Source organism: Podarcis vaucheri, assembly GCF_965113315.1.
Source record: "Podarcis vaucheri genome assembly, chromosome: 12".
NCBI classification, from domain to species: domain Eukaryota; kingdom Metazoa; phylum Chordata; class Lepidosauria; order Squamata; family Lacertidae; genus Podarcis; species Podarcis vaucheri.
The window spans coordinates 58190968-58209681 of NC_138750.1; the positions used below are offsets into that span (position 1 = coordinate 58190968).

Genomic DNA, 18714 nt, shown 5'->3' on the forward strand with positions numbered 1-18714 from the left:
GGTTCTGCAATTCTCTAGAAACTGAATAAGGAACAAAAACATGTTGAAGCACAGTCCAGTGGCTGGGCTGGAGCCTACTAACCTGCCATTTGCTTCGGGACACAAAAAATTTGAGCTGCTTTGTATCTATGAAGTGAGCTTCTTCAAGTGAGAGGTTATGCTGTAAAGGGGAGGGAAGGAATAAATTAACATAAATATAAACATTAAAATGTCAATTTACAAAGAATCTGGCATCACGTGTTTCAGAAAAGTGACTTTCTTTTGCCAGAAAACACTAGCACTGATGGTTAAGGGTCCATCTATTGAACAGGGAACTTATGAGGGCTTACCATAAACCATGTGTGGGAGAGACACGCCATAGCACTAGGCCTTGCCCTGGGAAGAGAGAAAAACAGGTTTCAGCTTGTGTGTCATGGTATGGTCCTGTCTACCAACAATAGTGAAGGTGACCTGGAAACTTCAACTAATCCAGAATGCGGCAGCTAGACTGGTGACTGGGAGCGGCAGCCGAGACCATATAACACCGGTCTTGAAAGACCTACATTGGCTCCCAGTACGTTTCCAAGCACAATTCAAAGTGTTGGTGCTGAGCTTGAAAGCCCTAAATGGCCTCAGTCCAGTATATCTGAAGGAGCGTCTCCACCTCCATCGTTCAGCCCAGACACTGAGGTCCAGCGCTGAGGGCCTTCTCGGTGGTGGCACCCACCCTGTGGAATGCCCTCACATCAGATGTCGAAGAGAAAAAATAACTACCAAACTTTTAGAAGACATCCGAAGGCAGCCCTGTTTAGGGAAGCTTTTAATGTTTAATAGGTTATTGTATTTTAGTGTTTTGTTGGAAGCTGCCCAGAGTGGCTGGGGAAACCCAGCCAGATGGGCGGGGTATAAATAATAAATGATGATGATGATGATGATTAACAGCCAAGAATCCTGGTTTGCTTGGATGAATTGTTCTACTGTGGCAGCTGGTGAGCCTAACTGTGCTACTCTGCAGCAACTTGTTGTGCCTGAATGGCTATGATTCTAAGAGCTGGAGGACTGACACACACACACCCTTGAATTAAAATTAAAAATATAAAGAATACTCACTCTGGAGACGGTTGCAGTATCATTCTGATAAAATCCTGTGCTTCTTTGCTCAGATGCACAAAATCAGGACTATCCCATGAAACTGTTCCATTCTGAATATTTAGGAGGGTTGCTCTGTCATTTTCCCCAGCAAATGGAGACTTGCATGTCAAGCTAATTGTTTGAAATGAAATATAGACATTTTAAACATTGATCCGCACCTTACGGGTAATCACAACAGAGGGGAAACAGTACAGCCCTGATCCACAAATCTGTGGATGTATGTATCACCCTTGTATTTAATCCCCTTTGAGGTGAAAAATCAAACTTCCTTGATGAACTAGAAACACTCTGGGACCTTTGTTGACCTTGGAATTCATTTATGTTCACTGTGGCCAGATAGGACACAGGTCATTCCACATCAAATCAACACACACAAAAAATGGTTTTGTCACCCACCATCTCGGATTTTGATGAAACTTGGTGTACACCCTTCCCTTATGGTTGAAAGAAACTCCATTAAATTTCCCCCCTCTATCTCAAATGGTTTTAATTTTATAGCACTTCAAAATTTCGTGAAATCTGTGTTTCTGTCCCTCTTGAGATCCTCAGCCTTATGTACATTTCCCCCCTTCTATAACCAGTGATCAGATCTCTTGGAAATTTTACACAGAGCTCAATAACACGACGAGGAGTCTTGCTGGCCTAGCCGTGATGATTCTTGCGCAATACCATTTCCTCATATGCTTGGTATTGTACAACTTCCACAGACAATAACTGGCAGGAGATACTTCTTTCCCAACGAGTGTATGGCATTGATGGAAGAAAACATGAAAAACTTACAGGTGATATTGAGGCTACACCTGTAGGGGGTTTCTTTCTACCATAAGGGAAAGGTGTACACCAAGTTTCATCAAAATCCACGATGGTGGGTGACACGACTGCGTTAAACATAACCACAGGTTAGGTACCAATAAACCGTCCAAGTATGATGTTGCTCACATAGTATAGGATTCAATTCTGGGTCACTTATTTTCAGCATAAAAGTATCCAGAATTTTTAGCCAGCTTTTCAATTCCTAACTACTTATTTATAAATAAAGAAAATAAATAGAAACAAAAATTTGAAGAGACGTGTCATTTTCACGGCTTTAAGTTCCAGCTAATCACAATGACTTAATTTTCACCCACCTTCCAATACCAGATTGTATGTTTAGTTATTAATTTTTGCAATATTGCTTGTGTCCAGACACCAGTTTTATTCCAAGACACCTGACTAGGTTACTAGATGAATTTATACTAAAATTCAATTCTATATTCCTTTAATAAAGAAGATCATTTAATGGTAACAAGCTCTGACTTTGGCCAATTTATTTTATATTCTGATATAAGACCATATTTTTCTATACCATAAAGTGACAAAGATGTATCCGCATATAATGCTATTTTAATTTAAAGTGCTTACCTTAAATAGCAAATAACACCAACAGGCCTGAAAGGGGGAGAAAGGTGTGTATCAGCAAAAGATTTCAATTTGCATATAATATGTTTCGACAGTTTCATTATGTTAATGTGGTGATCATCTAAATGACCATCTGGGTAGACCCTGCAGCAATCATATTAATGGTTGACCTAACAACAACTATGTCACGATCTTAGAACTTTCTTGATAGCAAATCCAATACATATGGGTTGAGCCAATAATTTGGGACACAACCATGAACGTAACAGAAACAGAAACAGCTTGGACAGAAGCCCTTTAAGGAATTCAAATACAGTGGTGCCCCGCAAGACGAATGCCTCGCAAGACGGAAAACTCACTAGATGAATGTCTTGCGGGTTCCTGCTGGTTTTTCCCCTCCCCCCTTTTTCTAAGCCGCTAAGCTGCTTATCAGCTGATCCGATCAGCAGATAAGCCACTAAAAGCCGCTAAAAGCTGCTAATAGCGCTAATAGCGCTAATCCGCTAATCCGTCAATGGGCTTGCTTCGCAAGACGAAAAAACCGCTAGACGAAGAGAATCACAGAACGGATTCTTTTCATCTTGCGAGGCACCACTGTAGTGTATTATTGAGATGAGGCTGGCATATTAAGAACGGTGTTGTTTGACATGGGTGGACGGTTTCACAGCAAAATCCTTATTTTGCTTATTTCCTTATTTTGGAGGGTGGGTGGACTCCAGCCCCCTGGTCACTCTGATTGCCTCTTTCTTCAATTTTCCCACTTCTGCACATGCTTCCTGGATGCAGAAACCAGACATGGGCGCAATAGTCCAAGTGTGGCTGCACCTCAGGAAACACTGCCCTGAGCAGGCTTTGCTTGCCCTTCCCTTCCTAACTGGCCAGGATCACCATGGTGACCTGTACAGGAAACTTTGCCCTCCATCTAGATTAGCTTTGTTTGCCCTCAGTGATATCAACATGTGGCCCAGTCAACAAAGTCCCACCACATCAACCCAGTCCCCATCTCTGGCTGGCTAGGAGCATGTACAGAAGGGGACGGAACACTTAAGCAAGGAGACTTAAATGTCAATGAAATAGCAACAGATTCAGGAAACAACTTTAACATTCATGGAAAATGTTGGATGCTTTCTGGCACAGGATTTTTTCAGGGAATACTCGGGACTCCCTCGAGGCACTACTTTCACCTGGTTGTCATTCAGTGGAGTCCTAAGGAGTCTTTGTTAGATTTCTGTTATGCCACTGTGCAGTTTTTGGAGTCACAAGACTCTGTTGACATTCCAGACTGTTGGAAGTCTCACGGGAGATGGGAGACAGATGTTGATGTTACTGGTTTCCCGTTTCTTTGTTCCAGTTGTTCACTGACTCTCACAGAGAGCAGATGCATATTCTTTTCTGTCCTGCGTAGTTAGAAATAAATGTAGCAATGTAGCATATATTTCTCGTCCTTCTGCTGTTTGGATACTCTGTGTAATGGGAACATGCCTGAAGCTTCATTAAAGGCTTAGGTCGTTAATCACCGTTGGAGGAGAGCCTGATGGATTCCGAAGGACGTCCAAGGAGGAGAGCTATTTCAGCTCGGTCGAACGGAACCTCCGACAGTCTTCACAGACTGACAGCACCCTGTTCTTGATGTTAGGATATTTCCGTTCCACCTTAAAAGGGAGCAGGGTGTTTGTGTCACAGCCTGCATATTTCCTGTTCACAGGATGTTTATGTTTGCTATTGCTTTCGTTTTCTCTCTGTGTCGGAGACACTGACGCAGGCAGTCATGTCTTTCTCTGTTCTGATCAACGCTGAATAATGCTCTCCTGAGTGCGACTTCTGCTGTCAATTATCTGCTGATAAGAGTGTGCATGAGCTCTGGAATGTGGCAAGATATTTTCTAGAAACTCATGTCGCTAATCGCTGATACTGCGTGTCTACGGGAGATCGATGGATCGTCCGGCAGACGGCTTGGGGCCATGATGGACTTTGTCTCCCTGGCAGTATCCCAACACTTTCTTCTACCCCACTGTGCCAGTCCTAGTAGCCAGGAGAAGCCCAAGGCCCAACTGCAACCTGCTCTGTCATACAGAAGAATCCATGCCCTTAACCTAAGCCAGACAGCCCTTTTCCCTTTGGGATTCAAAGTTTCCCGGTCTCTTGTGCCCTACCTCCTATGTTGTCTCTTATCCAAATCAGACATGTTTAGTCGTTTAGTCGTGTCCGACTCTTCATGACCCCATGGACCAGAACACGCCAGGCACTTCTGTCTTCCACTGCCTCCCGCAGTTTGGTCAGACTCATGTTGGCAGCTTCGAGAACACTGTCCAACCATCTTGTCCTCTATCATCCCCTTCTCCTTGTGCCTTTCATCTTTCTCAGCATCAGGGTCTTTTCCAGGGAGTCTTCTCTTCTCATGAGGTGGCCAAAGTATTGGAGCCTCAGCTTCAGGATCTGTCCTTCCAGTGAGCACTCAGGGCTGATTTCCTTCAGAATGGATACGTTTGATCTTCTTGCAGTCCATGGGACTCTCAAGAGTCTCCTCCAGCACCATAATTCAAAAGCATCCATTCTTCGGTGATCAGCCTTCTTTATGGTCCAGCTCTCACTTCCATACATCACTACTGGGAAAACCATAGCTTTAACTATACGGGCGTTTGTCGGCAAGGTGAAGTCTCTGCTTTTTAAGATGCTGTCTAGGTTTGTCATTGCTTTTCTCCCAAGAAGCAGGCGTCTTTTAATTTTGTGACTGCTGTCACCATCTGCAGTGAACATGGAGCCCAAGAAAGTAAAATCTCTCACTGCCTCCATTTCTTTCCCTTCTATTTGCTAGGAGGTGATGGGACCAGTGGCCATGATCTTCGTTTTTTTGATGTTGAGCTTCAGACCATATTTTGCGCTCTCCTCTTTCACCCTCATTAAAAGGTTATTTAATTCCTCCTCACTTTCTGCCATCAAGGTTGTGTCATCTGCATATCTGAGGTTGTTGATATTCCTTTCGGCAATAAACTAGAACAGCCATTTAGTTGTCTCAGGTCTGCCCCATGAGGCAAGAGACAGGGCCTAATTTTTTTACATCAGAGGAGCATATGCAAGTGAGGAGGGCTTTCTCTGTTCCTCGGCCTTAATCTGTGCATTCAGTCACCCTCCTGGTACCAGAGCCAGGCTAGAAGAAAAAGTGCTTGAGGTGCTTGAGTGTGAGGTGAGAGAAAGTTCAGTTCTCCTCATCCACACAAGCCTCTTTGGGGAAGGGGGGATAACTAGATGCAACTAGATAATGCAAGTGCAGCAATCTGAACATTTGGCAGCACTATAAAAATGCTCAATGGCTGCTAGTCATTCCACTACCTCCAGTTTGTCCTTCAACTGCCTTAGAGTCCTACATATATCTCCATTTAAAAGCAAGCAAACAAAGAAACAGGCCAAGGGGGAAAATATATTTTACCAGATGTCGGATGCTGTCGATACGGGTGACTGGGAGAGAATTTCAGGTGAGACAAATTCCGGAGACCCATATTTACTGTATTGAGGCTCAGATGGGTTTATCTTTTGAGCGAATCCAAAATCACAGATCTTAATGTCATCTCTGTCGTCATAAACCATCAAGATGTTTGCAGGCTGTTGAAGCAAAGAGAAGAGTGTTTTATGCAGAGGAGCCTAGGAGATACCACCCGTAAAACAAGCAAGGAGCCTCTCTCTTGTAGTATCAACCCGTACTTGAAAGAGCACCCCAAATGACTTCCTGTTCAGACCCTAGTCTTCAGCTGAGTGGGGTCCCACCCTGCTTAAGATGAGCCAATGGCCCTGCCCAGCTCCAGGAACTCTGAGGTGTCATCAGGCCTCCAGGAATAAGCCCCCCAACAATGACAGAGTGGTATCTCAGTTAGCATGGGGCGAGGCTCTGTGTGTGTTTCATTGGAGTCTTAAGAGGTGTGTAGTCCAAGGAATCTGAAACTCTTGGCTGAACCTCAGGAATGCAAGGAAGAAGGGTGTGGAGAGGCCCTGCACCCCTGGGATCTTTCTCATAGGAATATGGGAATATGCCTTATACTGAGGCTCAGGTCATTGGTCCATAGAATCATAGAATCATAGAGTTGGAATAGACCACAAGGGCCATCGAGTCCAACCCCCTGCCAAGCAGGAAACACCATCAGAGCACTCCTGACATATGGTTGTCAAGCCTCTGCTTAAAGACCTCCAAAGTAGGAGACTCCACCACACTCCTTGGCAGCAAATTCCACGGTCGAACAGCTCTTACTGTCAGGAAGTTCTTCCTAATGTTTAGGTGGAATCTTCTTTCTTGTAGTTTGGATCCATTGCTCCGTGTCCGCTTCTCTGGAGCAGCAGAAAACAACCTTTCTCCCTCCTCTATGTGACATCCTTTTATATATTTGAACATGGCTATCATATCACCCCTTAACCTCCTCTTCTCCAGGCTAAACATGCCCAGCTCCCTTAGCCGTTCCTCATAAGGCATCATTTCCAGGCCTTTGACCATTTTGGTTGCCCTCCTCTGGACACGTTCCAGTTTGTCAGTGTCCTTCTTGAACTGTGGTGTCCAGAACTGGACACAGTACTCCAGGTGAGGTCTGACCAGAGCAGAATACAGTGGCACTATTACTTCCCTTGATCTAGATGCTATACTCCTATTGATGCAGCCCATAATTGCATTGGCTTTTTTAGCTGCCGCGTCACACTGTTGGCTCATGTCAAGTTTGTGGTCAACCAAGACTCCTAGATCCTTTTCACATGTACTGCTCTCAAGCCAGGTGTCACCCATCAAGGTGTCCATCAAATCTAGCAGAGAATCAACTGCATGGATTGGCAGCAGCTCTCCAGAGTTTCATTCTTCTGCAGCCCTCTCTGGAGATGCCAGGAACTGAATCTGAGACCTTTTGCATGAAAAGCAGGCGCCCTCTCACTGAATTACGGTCCTTCTCCTCCCTGCCTACCCTTCAGGCCCTTGGCAGAACCCAGGGACTTTATCCTGCCCTTGCAGCTTCTGGGAAAATATCAAACCCAAATGCTACAATGTGCTTGTTTTTCAGCAGGAATCTACAGGTGAAACTTGGAAAATTAGAATATCGTGGAAAAGTTCATTTACTTCAGTAATTCAACTTAAAAGGTGAAACTAACATATGAGATAGACTCATGACATGCAAAGCAAGATATGTCAAGCTTTTATTTGTTATAACTGTGATATTATAGCGTACAGCTGATGAAAACCCCAAATTAACAATCTCAGAAAATTAGAATATTAAATGAAATCAGCAAAACAAGGGCTGCAAATAGAGCAATATTGGACCTCTGAGAAGTAGAAGCATGTTTCACCTGTATACTCAGAGCAGAGTATCCCCACACAGTCAAATTGTCAAAAAAACCAATAACCAAACTTGGCTTCATAGAAAACTTCCCAGATTCTCCGAAGCAATTCATAAATGATGCAGCGAACCGAACATGCAGCTCTTTTTAAACGTTACCTTAATATCCAAATGAAGCACTTTATTCTTATGGAGATATTCAATCCCTTCTAAAAGTTGTCTGAAGTAGAACTTGACCTGCAAGTTGGAGAGAGGGGAAAATGTAAGGTTATCAGTGGATTTATCTAGATGCCACAAGTATATCTCTGATTTCAGAACTGTTGTGGGATACAACAATAGTATCTTGACTAAAAACCCTACATCCCTCCCAAAAGAAACACAAAGAAGGAGCTTCACCTCTGCTTCAGTCACCACATTCTTCCTGAACAACCGGTCCAGAAGTTCTTCATTGGAGCATCTAACACACTAAGGAACACAACATCCTTCTTGTTATGGAGCAATAAAAAGCAACTGATCAATTATTCTCTGGCCCCAAACATCTCTTGAGTTTCTAGTACAACTATACTTACTTAATTGTGTGTGTGTGTGTGTGTGTGAGAGAGAGAGAGAGAGAGAGAGAGGTGTCAATGGAATTATTATGTTATTAACCCACAAATAATGTGTAGCTGATAACAGAACAATTCTAGAAATAATTAGTGGGTGGGAATTAATCATAATTATAATCATAATAATTTATTTTTTGTGCCCCGCCCATGCTGAGCAGCTTCCAACAGAATAAACGGAAACACAACAACAAAAACAACAACAGAACAGAACGTGATACATTAAAAGTGTACAGAACTGCTTTCAGATGTCTATGGAAGGTGTCATATAATTATTTATCTCTTTGACATCTGACGGGAGCGCATTCCACAGGGTGGGCGCCACTACCGAGAAGGCCTTCTGCCTGGTTCCCTGTAGTTTCACTTCTTGCAGTGAGGGAACCGCCAGAAGGGCTTCAGAGCTGGATCTCAGTGTCCGGGAAGAACGATGGGGGTGGAGATGCTCCTTCAGGTATACAGGACCAAGGCCGTTTAGGGCTTTAAAGGTCAACACCAACACGTTGAATTGTGCTTGGAAATGTACTGGGACCCAGGTTGTTTATTGTTAGAGTATTGCTAAGGTTGCTTTACTGTTCATGAGGCTGATGTGTTGTTTTTGTTCTTCCATAAGTTTTATGTTATATGAAATATTATACAACTCCCACCTTTTTTCTGTGGCACCATGTATGTGCAGACCACATGTGCTGACCAGGCCTCCCAACCCAGCCACCGCGGGATTGTGACAGGGGACAGTGCCTGGCCACAATGCCACCTACCCAATTGAGGGGTAAACAGACGTCTCAAATAAAGACACCTCAGAGGGAGTATGAAATGTAATCTGAAGCCTCAAAATCACAACTTAGCACAGAGTTCTGTTCTGTCATCTCTAGCTTGAACTGGAATAGTTTTTGGTGTTTTTTTTTTAAAAAAACACAATACATATCTGTCAGGGAACTGCCATCCATTCAGGAGGGAGAGAGGAAAAACCGAATGGAGTACAGAGAGCCTCCAAGGATCAGGGGAAGCAGCTCCTCCTCAACGGAGGAGAGTAACCACGCCTCCAGTGGAGAGGAGCCTCAGGGCTTAGAATCATAGAATCATAGAGTTGGAAGAGACCACAAGGGCCATCGAGTCCAACCCCCTGCCAAGCAGGAAACACCATCAGAGCACTCCTGACATATGGTTGTCAAGCCTCTGCTTAAAGACCTCCAAAGGAGGAGACTCCACCACACTCCTTGGCAGCAAATTCCACGGTCGAACAGCTCTTACTGTCAGGAAGTTCTTCCTAATGTTTAGGTGGAATCTTCTTTCTTGTAGTTTGGATCCATTGCTCCGTGTCCGCTTCTCTGGAGCAGCAGAAAACAACCTTTCTCCCTCCTCTATGTGACATCCTTTTATATATTTGAACATGGCTATCATATCACCCCTTAACCTCCTCTTCTCCAGGCTAAACATGCCCAGCTCCCTTAGCCGTTCCTCATAAGGCATCGTTTCCAGGCCTTTGACCATTTTGGTTGCCCTCCTCTGGACACGTTCCAGTTTGTCAGTGTCCTTCTTGAACTGTGGTGTCCAGAACTGGACACAGTACTCCAGGTGAGGTCTGACCAGAGCAGAATACAGTGGCACTATTACTTCCCTTGATCTAGAGGGAGGAGGAGGCGAGGCGGTGCCAGGAGACCTTGCCTGGGCAAAGCGGGGAGGAGATGAGTCCTCCGTTACCCATGCCCTCCTTATGCAGTAACCTTCCGCGCAGAGAGGGGAGGCACAGACTGGCCATCAAGAAATTACTTTCCTGGGGAAAATTTAAGGGCCACCCACTCACGGATTCTGCCAGTGAATGAGCCAGCCATGGGAGAGTGGCACTCTGGACAGATAAAGTCTGTTTTTTGCAGCTAAAGCAAGGCTTTACAGCCGAGTAGGCAGGTAACTGCCTGCTTGTTCTCGAGCAACCACTTGGAACCATTACAATATCAATGCTAGAAGTTTGCATTATCTGCTACACGTTATTTGTGAATGTTCACTGCAAATAACATAACTGCCACTGACTGTACTTCCTGCATCTCATTTCCCTTTGGCACCAACACATGTGCCTATAGTACCATAAAATGTGACGCAAAGGATTCTTCCATAATAAATGTGTTAGTTTTTAAGGCGCCTTGCTTAAAAATAATTAATTAATTAACAATGCCCAAAAAAAAAAATAAGTAAACAACCCCAAAGCATATTTGGCAATGACACAAATATTGTGCGCATTTTTTTTGTTTTGATTCCAGGTTTGACGTTCAGGTTCATTGCACTGTCTTCAAAGCCTGCACCAGTGCTGAACACCAGCTCTCTTCATCATCTTACACAACCGCAAGCAGTGTTAACATACATTCCCCCTCCAGGATTCAGCAAAAAAGAAAAAAAGAAAAAGGATACAGCTCCAAAATCAGAATCAAGGTTTTCCGTGTTTCAAACTGATCCAGAAGCTGGGTGATCCTGTCATGGGACACTGTGGCTAGGATATCCCTCTCCTGATAGGCTTGATCCCTTGTTTTGCTTCGCAGGGCGATAAATTTGGCTGCACATGACACTCGGTTGCCTTTGTGAACCACTCTTTTAATCAATCCAAAGGAACCCCTGTGAATTTTTTTAAAAAAACAAACAAAACAGGCTGATTCAAATCTCCAATCTGTGGCAGAAGCAACTTTCCTATTGAGTTCTTTCCCATGCCTCAGACACCCACACAAAACATTAATTATGACCCAAGTGGAATATCAAGTGAAAGATAGTTTTTACCTTCCTATTTCTTGCTTAACCTCATAGAAAGAATGAAGCTTTCTTCTATTGCTTTGTTTCTTTGCCTCTTGGCTTTTCTTATCTGTAGCAATTCAAACAACAAGAACATGTAAAGTAGCGGGCCTCCACACGATCACGCTCTTACATCATGTGTCAAAACACTTCTCCTTTGTTGAACACATTTCACGCATCATACATTCCATCACTTTTGTGAGGGGTGGTATCCAAAACACTGCATTTTATATGCGGGAAAGTGATTATGATGTCATCACGAAGGGGCACCATTCTTTGGAGTTAAAAACAAAAACACTTAAACAATCAGATCTGTTTTAATAATCCTACAAGCAAGAATAATCCTATGAGATAGGACAACATGGTTATCTCCAAATTTCAGATGGTCACAAGACATTTTGGAGGAGGCAATTTGAGGCAGAAGAATGGAAAGTCCGTTGAGACACTGCATGCCACTAATAAGTAGGCAAGAACTAATGAGAAAGGCAAATGTAAGTAGTGCAAGGACCAGTTCACACTTCTATACAGTGGTACCTCTGGTTGCGAATGGGATCCGTTCCAGAGCCCTGTTCGCAACATGAGCAGAACGCAACCCGCGTCTGCGCGTGGGTGGGTTGCGATTTGCTGCTTCTGCGCATGCGTGTGATGTCATTTTGTGTGTCTGCGCATGCGCGAGTGGCAAAACCCAGAAGTATCCCTTTCCAGTACTTCCAGGTTGCCGTGGGACGCAACCTGAAAACGCTCAACCTGAAGCAACATAACTTGAGGTATGACTGTAGTTACCTTCTTGGACCACAAGTTCAGCTTTGCATAAGACCTCCCCCCCTGTATTTTTAGCGATGCAAGTGTAGACACCACCATCTTCAGTTCTAGTGTTGTACAGAATCAAAGAGTATCTTGTGCCTTCACTGAGCTGATGGACTCTTTCACTGTCTCTCAACAATGAAATACCCTGGAAGGATGAGAGAAATATAGCACATGAAGGCCACTGAGGAAGGCAGATAAAACTAAACCAAGACTACCTAGGTATATAAAATCTTATAGAATCATAGAATCATAGAATCACAGAATCATAGAGTTGGAAGAGACCACAAGGGCCATCGAGTCCAACCCCCTGCCAAGCAGGAAACACCATCAGAGCACTCCTGACATATGGTTGTCAAGCCTCTGCTTAAAGACCTCCAAAGAAGGAGACTCCACCACACTCCATGGCAGCAAATTCCACTGTCGAACAGCTCTTACTGTCAGGAAGTTCTTCCTAATGTTTAGGTGGAATCTTCTTTCTTGTAGTTTGGATCTTGTACACGATCCATCAAGTCCAGGACGATCTCCTGGACAACCCCATTCAAAAATGTTTTTAATTCTTTTCTCTTTTTAAAGGATTAATTTCTAAAAATACACCTCCAGAAGAATCACGAATTTCAACATTTTGAGCTCCACTCTGGAAAATCCATCTGGCGAAATGGAACTTCAGAATCCAGTGAGGGTTCTGGCAGAGGGGGAAACTGTTACTTGGTTATTCTCAATGCATCACTGAAATGTATCTTCATGCTTTCAGTACATCCATGGAATATCATTTTTCTGTCCACAAATGCAAAAGTGGAGACTGTATATGAACTCATCTCTTATCCCATGCCCATTTTACTACTCTGCAGATTTATTCAATCTCCTTTCCCTTTATTCACACCTCTGTCTGGGAACGTCTGCTGCCTACCTTAAACCATGCAATGGTTGGCTGTGGGTCTCCTTCAATAATAGCATGAAACTTTGCCATCTCCCCACACCGAACCTGCACATCTTCAATTGTCACCTGCATGTACGGTGGGCCTGATGAAACAAAAGTGTTACGTTTCAGCTGCTTAAAAAAAAGAATAATATTGGAAACAAGGGTGGATGAGAAACAAATCGCAGTTGTGACGAAATTTTGCACAGTTCTTGGAAGATGACTTCCAGGACATTTGTGCTCAGAGATCATAGAGCTAACTCCCTAAACCTCTTCTTCTTACACTTGCTAGCTATTGCAATTTCTCTCTTCTGGATGGCTGCAGAGGTGTCTTCAGCTGCTCCAATGCCTTCTAGAGCCTGGACTTTAGTGTTTCTGAAGCTTTTGAGCTCAGTTCCCTCACTTCTAAAACCATTCTTACTCTGGTAAGAAGTCTCTCATAAATAACCCAGCAATATCTGTTTTGCAGATATTGAATTTGGTTTCAAAGCATACTGGTAGATTGTGCAAGTGGAAGAGAATTGTTGTTGTATGATCTGTTTGCCTCGAGCACTGTTGACAGTCGGGCAGCCATATTATACTAACTGAAGCTTCTGCACCATTTTCTGCACATAAAGCACATTGCGGTAGTCCAGTCTAAAAGTTACCAGAGCTTAGATGACTGTAGCCAAGCGATCCCTGTCCAGATAAGGGTTGTAGTTGGGCCACCAGCCTAGGTTGGTGGAAGGCATGCCACAGTACCAACACTGCCTGTGCCTCAAGCTCCTTCAGAGGAGGTGTGGTCCCCATCTACAGCCAACTGCATACCACTCAGCTGGAGAAAGGATCCTCCCACTGATAGCATCTCAGTATTACCTGGTTTAATTTTCAGCTTACTGGCCCGCATCCAAACCCTTATTGCAACCAAGCACTATTTAATCACATGCACCATGAGATCAAATAAGCAGTTCCTAAATAAGTTTTTAAGGGACGCGGGTGGCGCTGTGGGCTAAAGCCTCAACGCCTAGGGCTTGCCGATCGAAAGGTCGGCGGTTCGAATCCCCGCGGCGGGGTGCGCTCCCGCTGTTCGGTCCCAGCGCCTGCCCACCTAGCAGTTCGAAAGCACCCCCGGGTGCAAGTAGATAAATAGGTACCGCTTACCAGCGGGAAGGTAAACGGCGTTCCGTGTGCGGCTCTGGCTCGCCAGAGCAGCGATGTCACGCTGGCCACGTGACCCGGAAGTGTCCCCGGACAGCGCTGGCCCCCGGCCAATAAATGTGAGATGGGCGCACAAACCCCACAGTCTGTCAAGACTGGCCCGTTCGGGCAGGGGTACCTTTACCTTTACCTTAAATAAGTTTTAGTTAATGAGTTTTAGTTAAGGGATGCGGGCGGCACTGTGGGAGCCTACAGAGCCTAGGACTTGCCGATCAGAAGGTCAGAGGTTCGAATCCCCGCAACGGGGTGAGTTCCCATTGCTCGGTCCCTGCTCCTGCCCACCTAGCAGCTCAAAAGCACGTCAAAGTGCAAGTAGATAAATAGGTACCACTCTGGCAGGAAGGTAAACGGCCTTTCCATGAGCTGCTCTGGTTCTCCAGAAGCAGCTTAGTCATGCTGGCCACATGACCTGGAAGCTGTACGCCAGCTCCCTCAGCCAATAAAGCGAGATGAGCACCGCAACCCCAGAGTCGGCCACGAATGGACCTGATGGTCAGGGGTCCCTTTATCTTTAATAAGGCAAGTAGGGAATACAAATCTAACAAGGACCCTCCAACAGAAAGTATTCAAACTATGTGTCTTGAGGGATTGAGGAAAGAAGGCTCCACCTGCCTCAGGATTCTAATTCTTCTTCAAATCTTGTACAGCCCACCATTTCCCCCCACACTGTACCAGTGTTTACATGCTCAATTTCACAAGGCATTTGTACCTCTCAAGTGTAAGAGTCAAAAGATGCAGCAATCATTTTGGAGCTGGAAAGCCTGGAACTGATGTCTGGCTCACACATGAGCTCACAGGCTGGCCAGAACAGACACAGGCAGTGATCAAAGTAATGAGAGATAATTGTGTCCAAGGTTGAAGCTGGAAGGCCATTGAGGCTTGGCCAAATTGGAGGTGGGGGGCACTTGCCCCAAACTTTTCCCAGAGTGTCTCAAGGTTTTTGTTTCCTGAATGTAGCTTATTTTGTTCCATACATACAATGGGAGTTAAAGCACTCCATTGACCTAAGAACATGATGGCCAAAGTCAAAAACTCCTGAATGCTGTGTTTGGGAGGAAGAAACTTGGCATAATAACGTTTCAGAGTCCAATGACAAAATGCAATCTGAAAATTGAAGCCCCACTAAAGTTTTGACAAAACTGATTTGTCTTGACTCCAGACAAGATCATGCAATAGGCTGGCTTACTTGCTGCGCTCTTCTCCGCTGTTTTATAGATGCAGGTTCTCTCCGTGGTCTCAATATAAACTTCCCTCTGTACATCCAAGATGACATCTGCCCCGTCGCGCTTGGGCCACTCTGCTCCAGCCATGATTTGAGAGGTTCTTAAGCATTAAAGCAGGAAGGAAAGTCACAATGGACACAAGAGTTTTTGGGACACAGTCGACAAACCGAAAGCAGGCCACAATGTTGCTGTTTATTCCGCATACTACTGGTGAGTAGGGAAGCCCGAGGAAAGATTCTCCTCCACTTGCCCAGCACCAATGAAATGGAAGCAATCTAGTAAATTAAGGCTTGGAAATTCCATCAGTTTCTAGACTGATCTATTTCTCCACTCACAATTAAGTTTCCTGTAATCTATCTCATAGTCTGCTGGCTTTCCCATTCCTTGGTAGATTTTTTTTGTACTAAACATATTAACTTGCTGGATGTGCTGAAAATTTGCGACGGGGTGAGCTCCTTTTGCTCGGTCCCTGATCCTGCCAAGCTAGCAGTTCGAAAGCACATCAAAGTGCAAGTAGATAAATAGGTACCGCTGCGGCAGAAAGGTAAACGGAGTTTCTGTCTGCTGCGCTGGTTTGCCAGAAGCGGCTTAGTCATGCTGGCCACATGACCTGGAAGCTGTACACCAGCTCCCTCGGCCAAGAAAGCGAGATGAGCGCCACTACCCCAGGGTCGTCTGCGACTGGACCTAATGTAACCCATTTCCTCTTCACACCAATACCCACACCAAAACCCCCCAAAAACCTCCCGCTATATACACAACTAGGATATTAGGAAGAAAACTAGACTACAGCTGTTCTCCCAGACCACCTGGTTTTCCACAGGTAGGGAATTTTAATGCTGGTGTGAATTAAACTATATGATGTACTGCCTGCATTTTGAAAAAGTGATAATGGAAAATTAGTAACACAATTTTTCGTGTGTATGGCACCTAGCTATAAAAGAGGAACTGAAATGCAGGATACTTTACCTGCATGGCTTTCAGTGGTACGGTACCTGAATTGGTCAAGGAAGTTACCTTGTAATAGGAACAGTCCGTTCTTGAATCCCATCACCTTGAAGAATTGTGTCCTTTTGAGTGGTGCTTGGCTTTTCCTCTGGAATTTTACCAATAGCTTCCTGCTGTTCAGCTAGCAGTGAAAACGTAGGTGGTTAGGTTGCGCATACAGGGATGAGACAGAGGAAAAACAAGAGACCGCCAGCAGCAGTGCTGTCTACCCCCACTTAAGCCATGAATAGATAGGATAGAAATGTTTTAAATAAATTTATTTTAAACAAACATTAAATTGGGTATGATTCGTCAGCCACAACACCCGATTGGTAGGTCCCTCATAGCTGGGTGCAATCTGGCCAATGGGATGCAATCCAAACGGTTCGAGGGACCTATTTATGCCCATGCACGTGACCCAGAGCTTCCTCTTTCGGTGCGTGCATTCACAACACCCGCCCACCTCTCCCTACTTTTAGGGCTTTGCGCTTGACCTTGCTATGCCGTCGTGTGTCGTCTGTCGTTGGGACAGGGGCACGGCAGGAATTTTCCCCACTTGGCTGATAGGCTGTTGTCATTTGGGTTTCACCTGCCGCATAGCAAATCATCACAACTTCTAAGGTTGCAGATAGGCTCTGGTTCAGGTGATAGGGATGGGAGAAGGCTCTCGCCATCCCAATGTGAAGGGTATTCCATTAAAGGAATCCAGGGACTTGATGGTTTGGTCAACCCCTGAGAGGGGGTTGTGCCCATGCCTGAGTCCAGGGGGACATTTGGGTGGTGGAGATATCCTGTTCCCAGCTTTCTGCTTATCCAGGTGTTCACCCTTGGCTGACCTATGCTGGAACCCTGGGTCAGCGCTACCTGCAAGGGTGCAGGGAGCTAGTCGAACCAGAGCCTATGCAACCACTCACTTTCTGGAATCGATAAAGTTGTGGCCTAAATTCTGCCAAAAACCAAAACAAAAATTTGAGTCAAGTGTGAATTTATTTAGGGGGGAGGTTTCTGGGTCTGAACAGGCTTCTTCCCAAAAGCAGTAGCAAAATTTATATGAAAGATACCCAGACTGCTACCTATCACATTTTACCAGGCTCTCTAGTGCATCGTATAGCACCCAGCCTGGGATCAGAACATTTTGCTGCCAAAACTGATACAGTCTGAGAAATGTGTCCCATTCCCTCTCCACAAGGTGTGTTGACTGGGGCATAGCTCTCAGATCATGGTCAAATGTGCATTATTCAAGCTGAAATCAGAGTATCCTCTGTGACTTTCCAAAGGATCTCGAAGCACACCTCTCCAGTTGCACACAACTTCAAATTGCCCGTGTTGCTTATGGATTTTGACTGCCCTAATAATTCTAACCACAGAGGGATATATCTGGGAATAGCAGCTTGAAAGCGAGCCCAGTGGCAGATCAGTAGCTTGGTAGGGGCTTCAGAACTGTGAAACTGGGCAGGTCTAAAAAATAATAATGAAAATGTATTTGAGAGTTTATAGGGATGTGAGCAAGAGAAGAGTGAGACCATGCAATTTCTTCAAAAACTGAGATAAAAGGATGCTGGATATTTCCTCAAAGAAAAATAAAAGGTGGTCTTCATACTCAACTAAAGAAAGTACCGTATTTTTCACTCTATAAGACGTACCAGACCACAAGACGCACCTAGTTTTTGGAGGAGGAAAACAAGAAAAAAAATATTCTGAATCTCAGAAGCCAGAACAGCAAGAGGGATCGCTGTGCAGTGAAAGCAGCGATCCCTCTTGCTGTTCTGGCTTCTGGGAGAACTGCACAGCCTGCATTCGCTCCATAAGACGCACACAGATTTCCCCTTACTTTTTAGGAGGGAAAAAGTGAGTCTTACAGAGGAAAAAATACGGTAAATCAACACATCCAGAGTAATCATAATTGGAGCTGCATTTTTAGTACAGCAATTAATGCCATCTCCTGGGAGTTGTCAACAAATAAATTTAGAGAAGTATTACTCCTGTTTTTCGTTATGTATATTGAGCAATTATCTGTTGCAAGTTTGGACAAGAATACCATTAGGCTATTTTCAAGCACTGATGTCTTGCAAAAAGGAAGGAAGAAAGAAAGAAAGCACATTCACACAAGCCTATATGCTTTCTGCATTTGCCAGGGCTGCACAATACATTTTGGAACCTGAGGCAAACCACAAAATGACACCGCCCCCAACCAGGGAAGAATTGGGGGAGGGGGCACTGAGGAAACGGCAAATCCGGCATCCAAGGAGTGTGCCATAGTTGCAGCGGCAGCAGCACCTGAGGCGACCGCCTCACCTTGCCTCATGAATGGGCTGGCCCTGGCATTTGCACACCAGCAGTCTACTGCCCCAGAGAACATGTGTTCCAAATGCTATATA

General features: G+C 44.7%; 1 protein-coding gene across 26 annotated transcripts in view; it reads right to left on the minus strand.

Moving 5' to 3' along the window:
- The window catches only part of OBSCN (obscurin, cytoskeletal calmodulin and titin-interacting RhoGEF), a 286978-nt gene that overhangs the window by 36990 nt on the left and 231274 nt on the right, over positions 1-18714 (minus strand). For all 26 annotated transcript variants that reach the window (XM_082192063.1, XM_082192069.1, XM_082192064.1 and 23 more), the window contains 13 exons: positions 16367-16478; positions 15313-15449; positions 12921-13033; positions 11990-12158; positions 11195-11276; positions 10835-11035; positions 8229-8289; positions 7992-8069; positions 5957-6129; positions 2533-2559; positions 1090-1242; positions 330-375; positions 83-160 (listed from right to left, as the gene is read on the minus strand). In XM_082192063.1, coding sequence (XP_082048189.1) covers positions 83-160; positions 330-375; positions 1090-1242; positions 2533-2559; positions 5957-6129; positions 7992-8069; positions 8229-8289; positions 10835-11035; positions 11195-11276; positions 11990-12158; positions 12921-13033; positions 15313-15449; positions 16367-16478 — 1430 coding nt within the window. The remainder of the gene's footprint in view (positions 1-82; positions 161-329; positions 376-1089; positions 1243-2532; positions 2560-5956; positions 6130-7991; positions 8070-8228; positions 8290-10834; positions 11036-11194; positions 11277-11989; positions 12159-12920; positions 13034-15312; positions 15450-16366; positions 16479-18714) is intronic.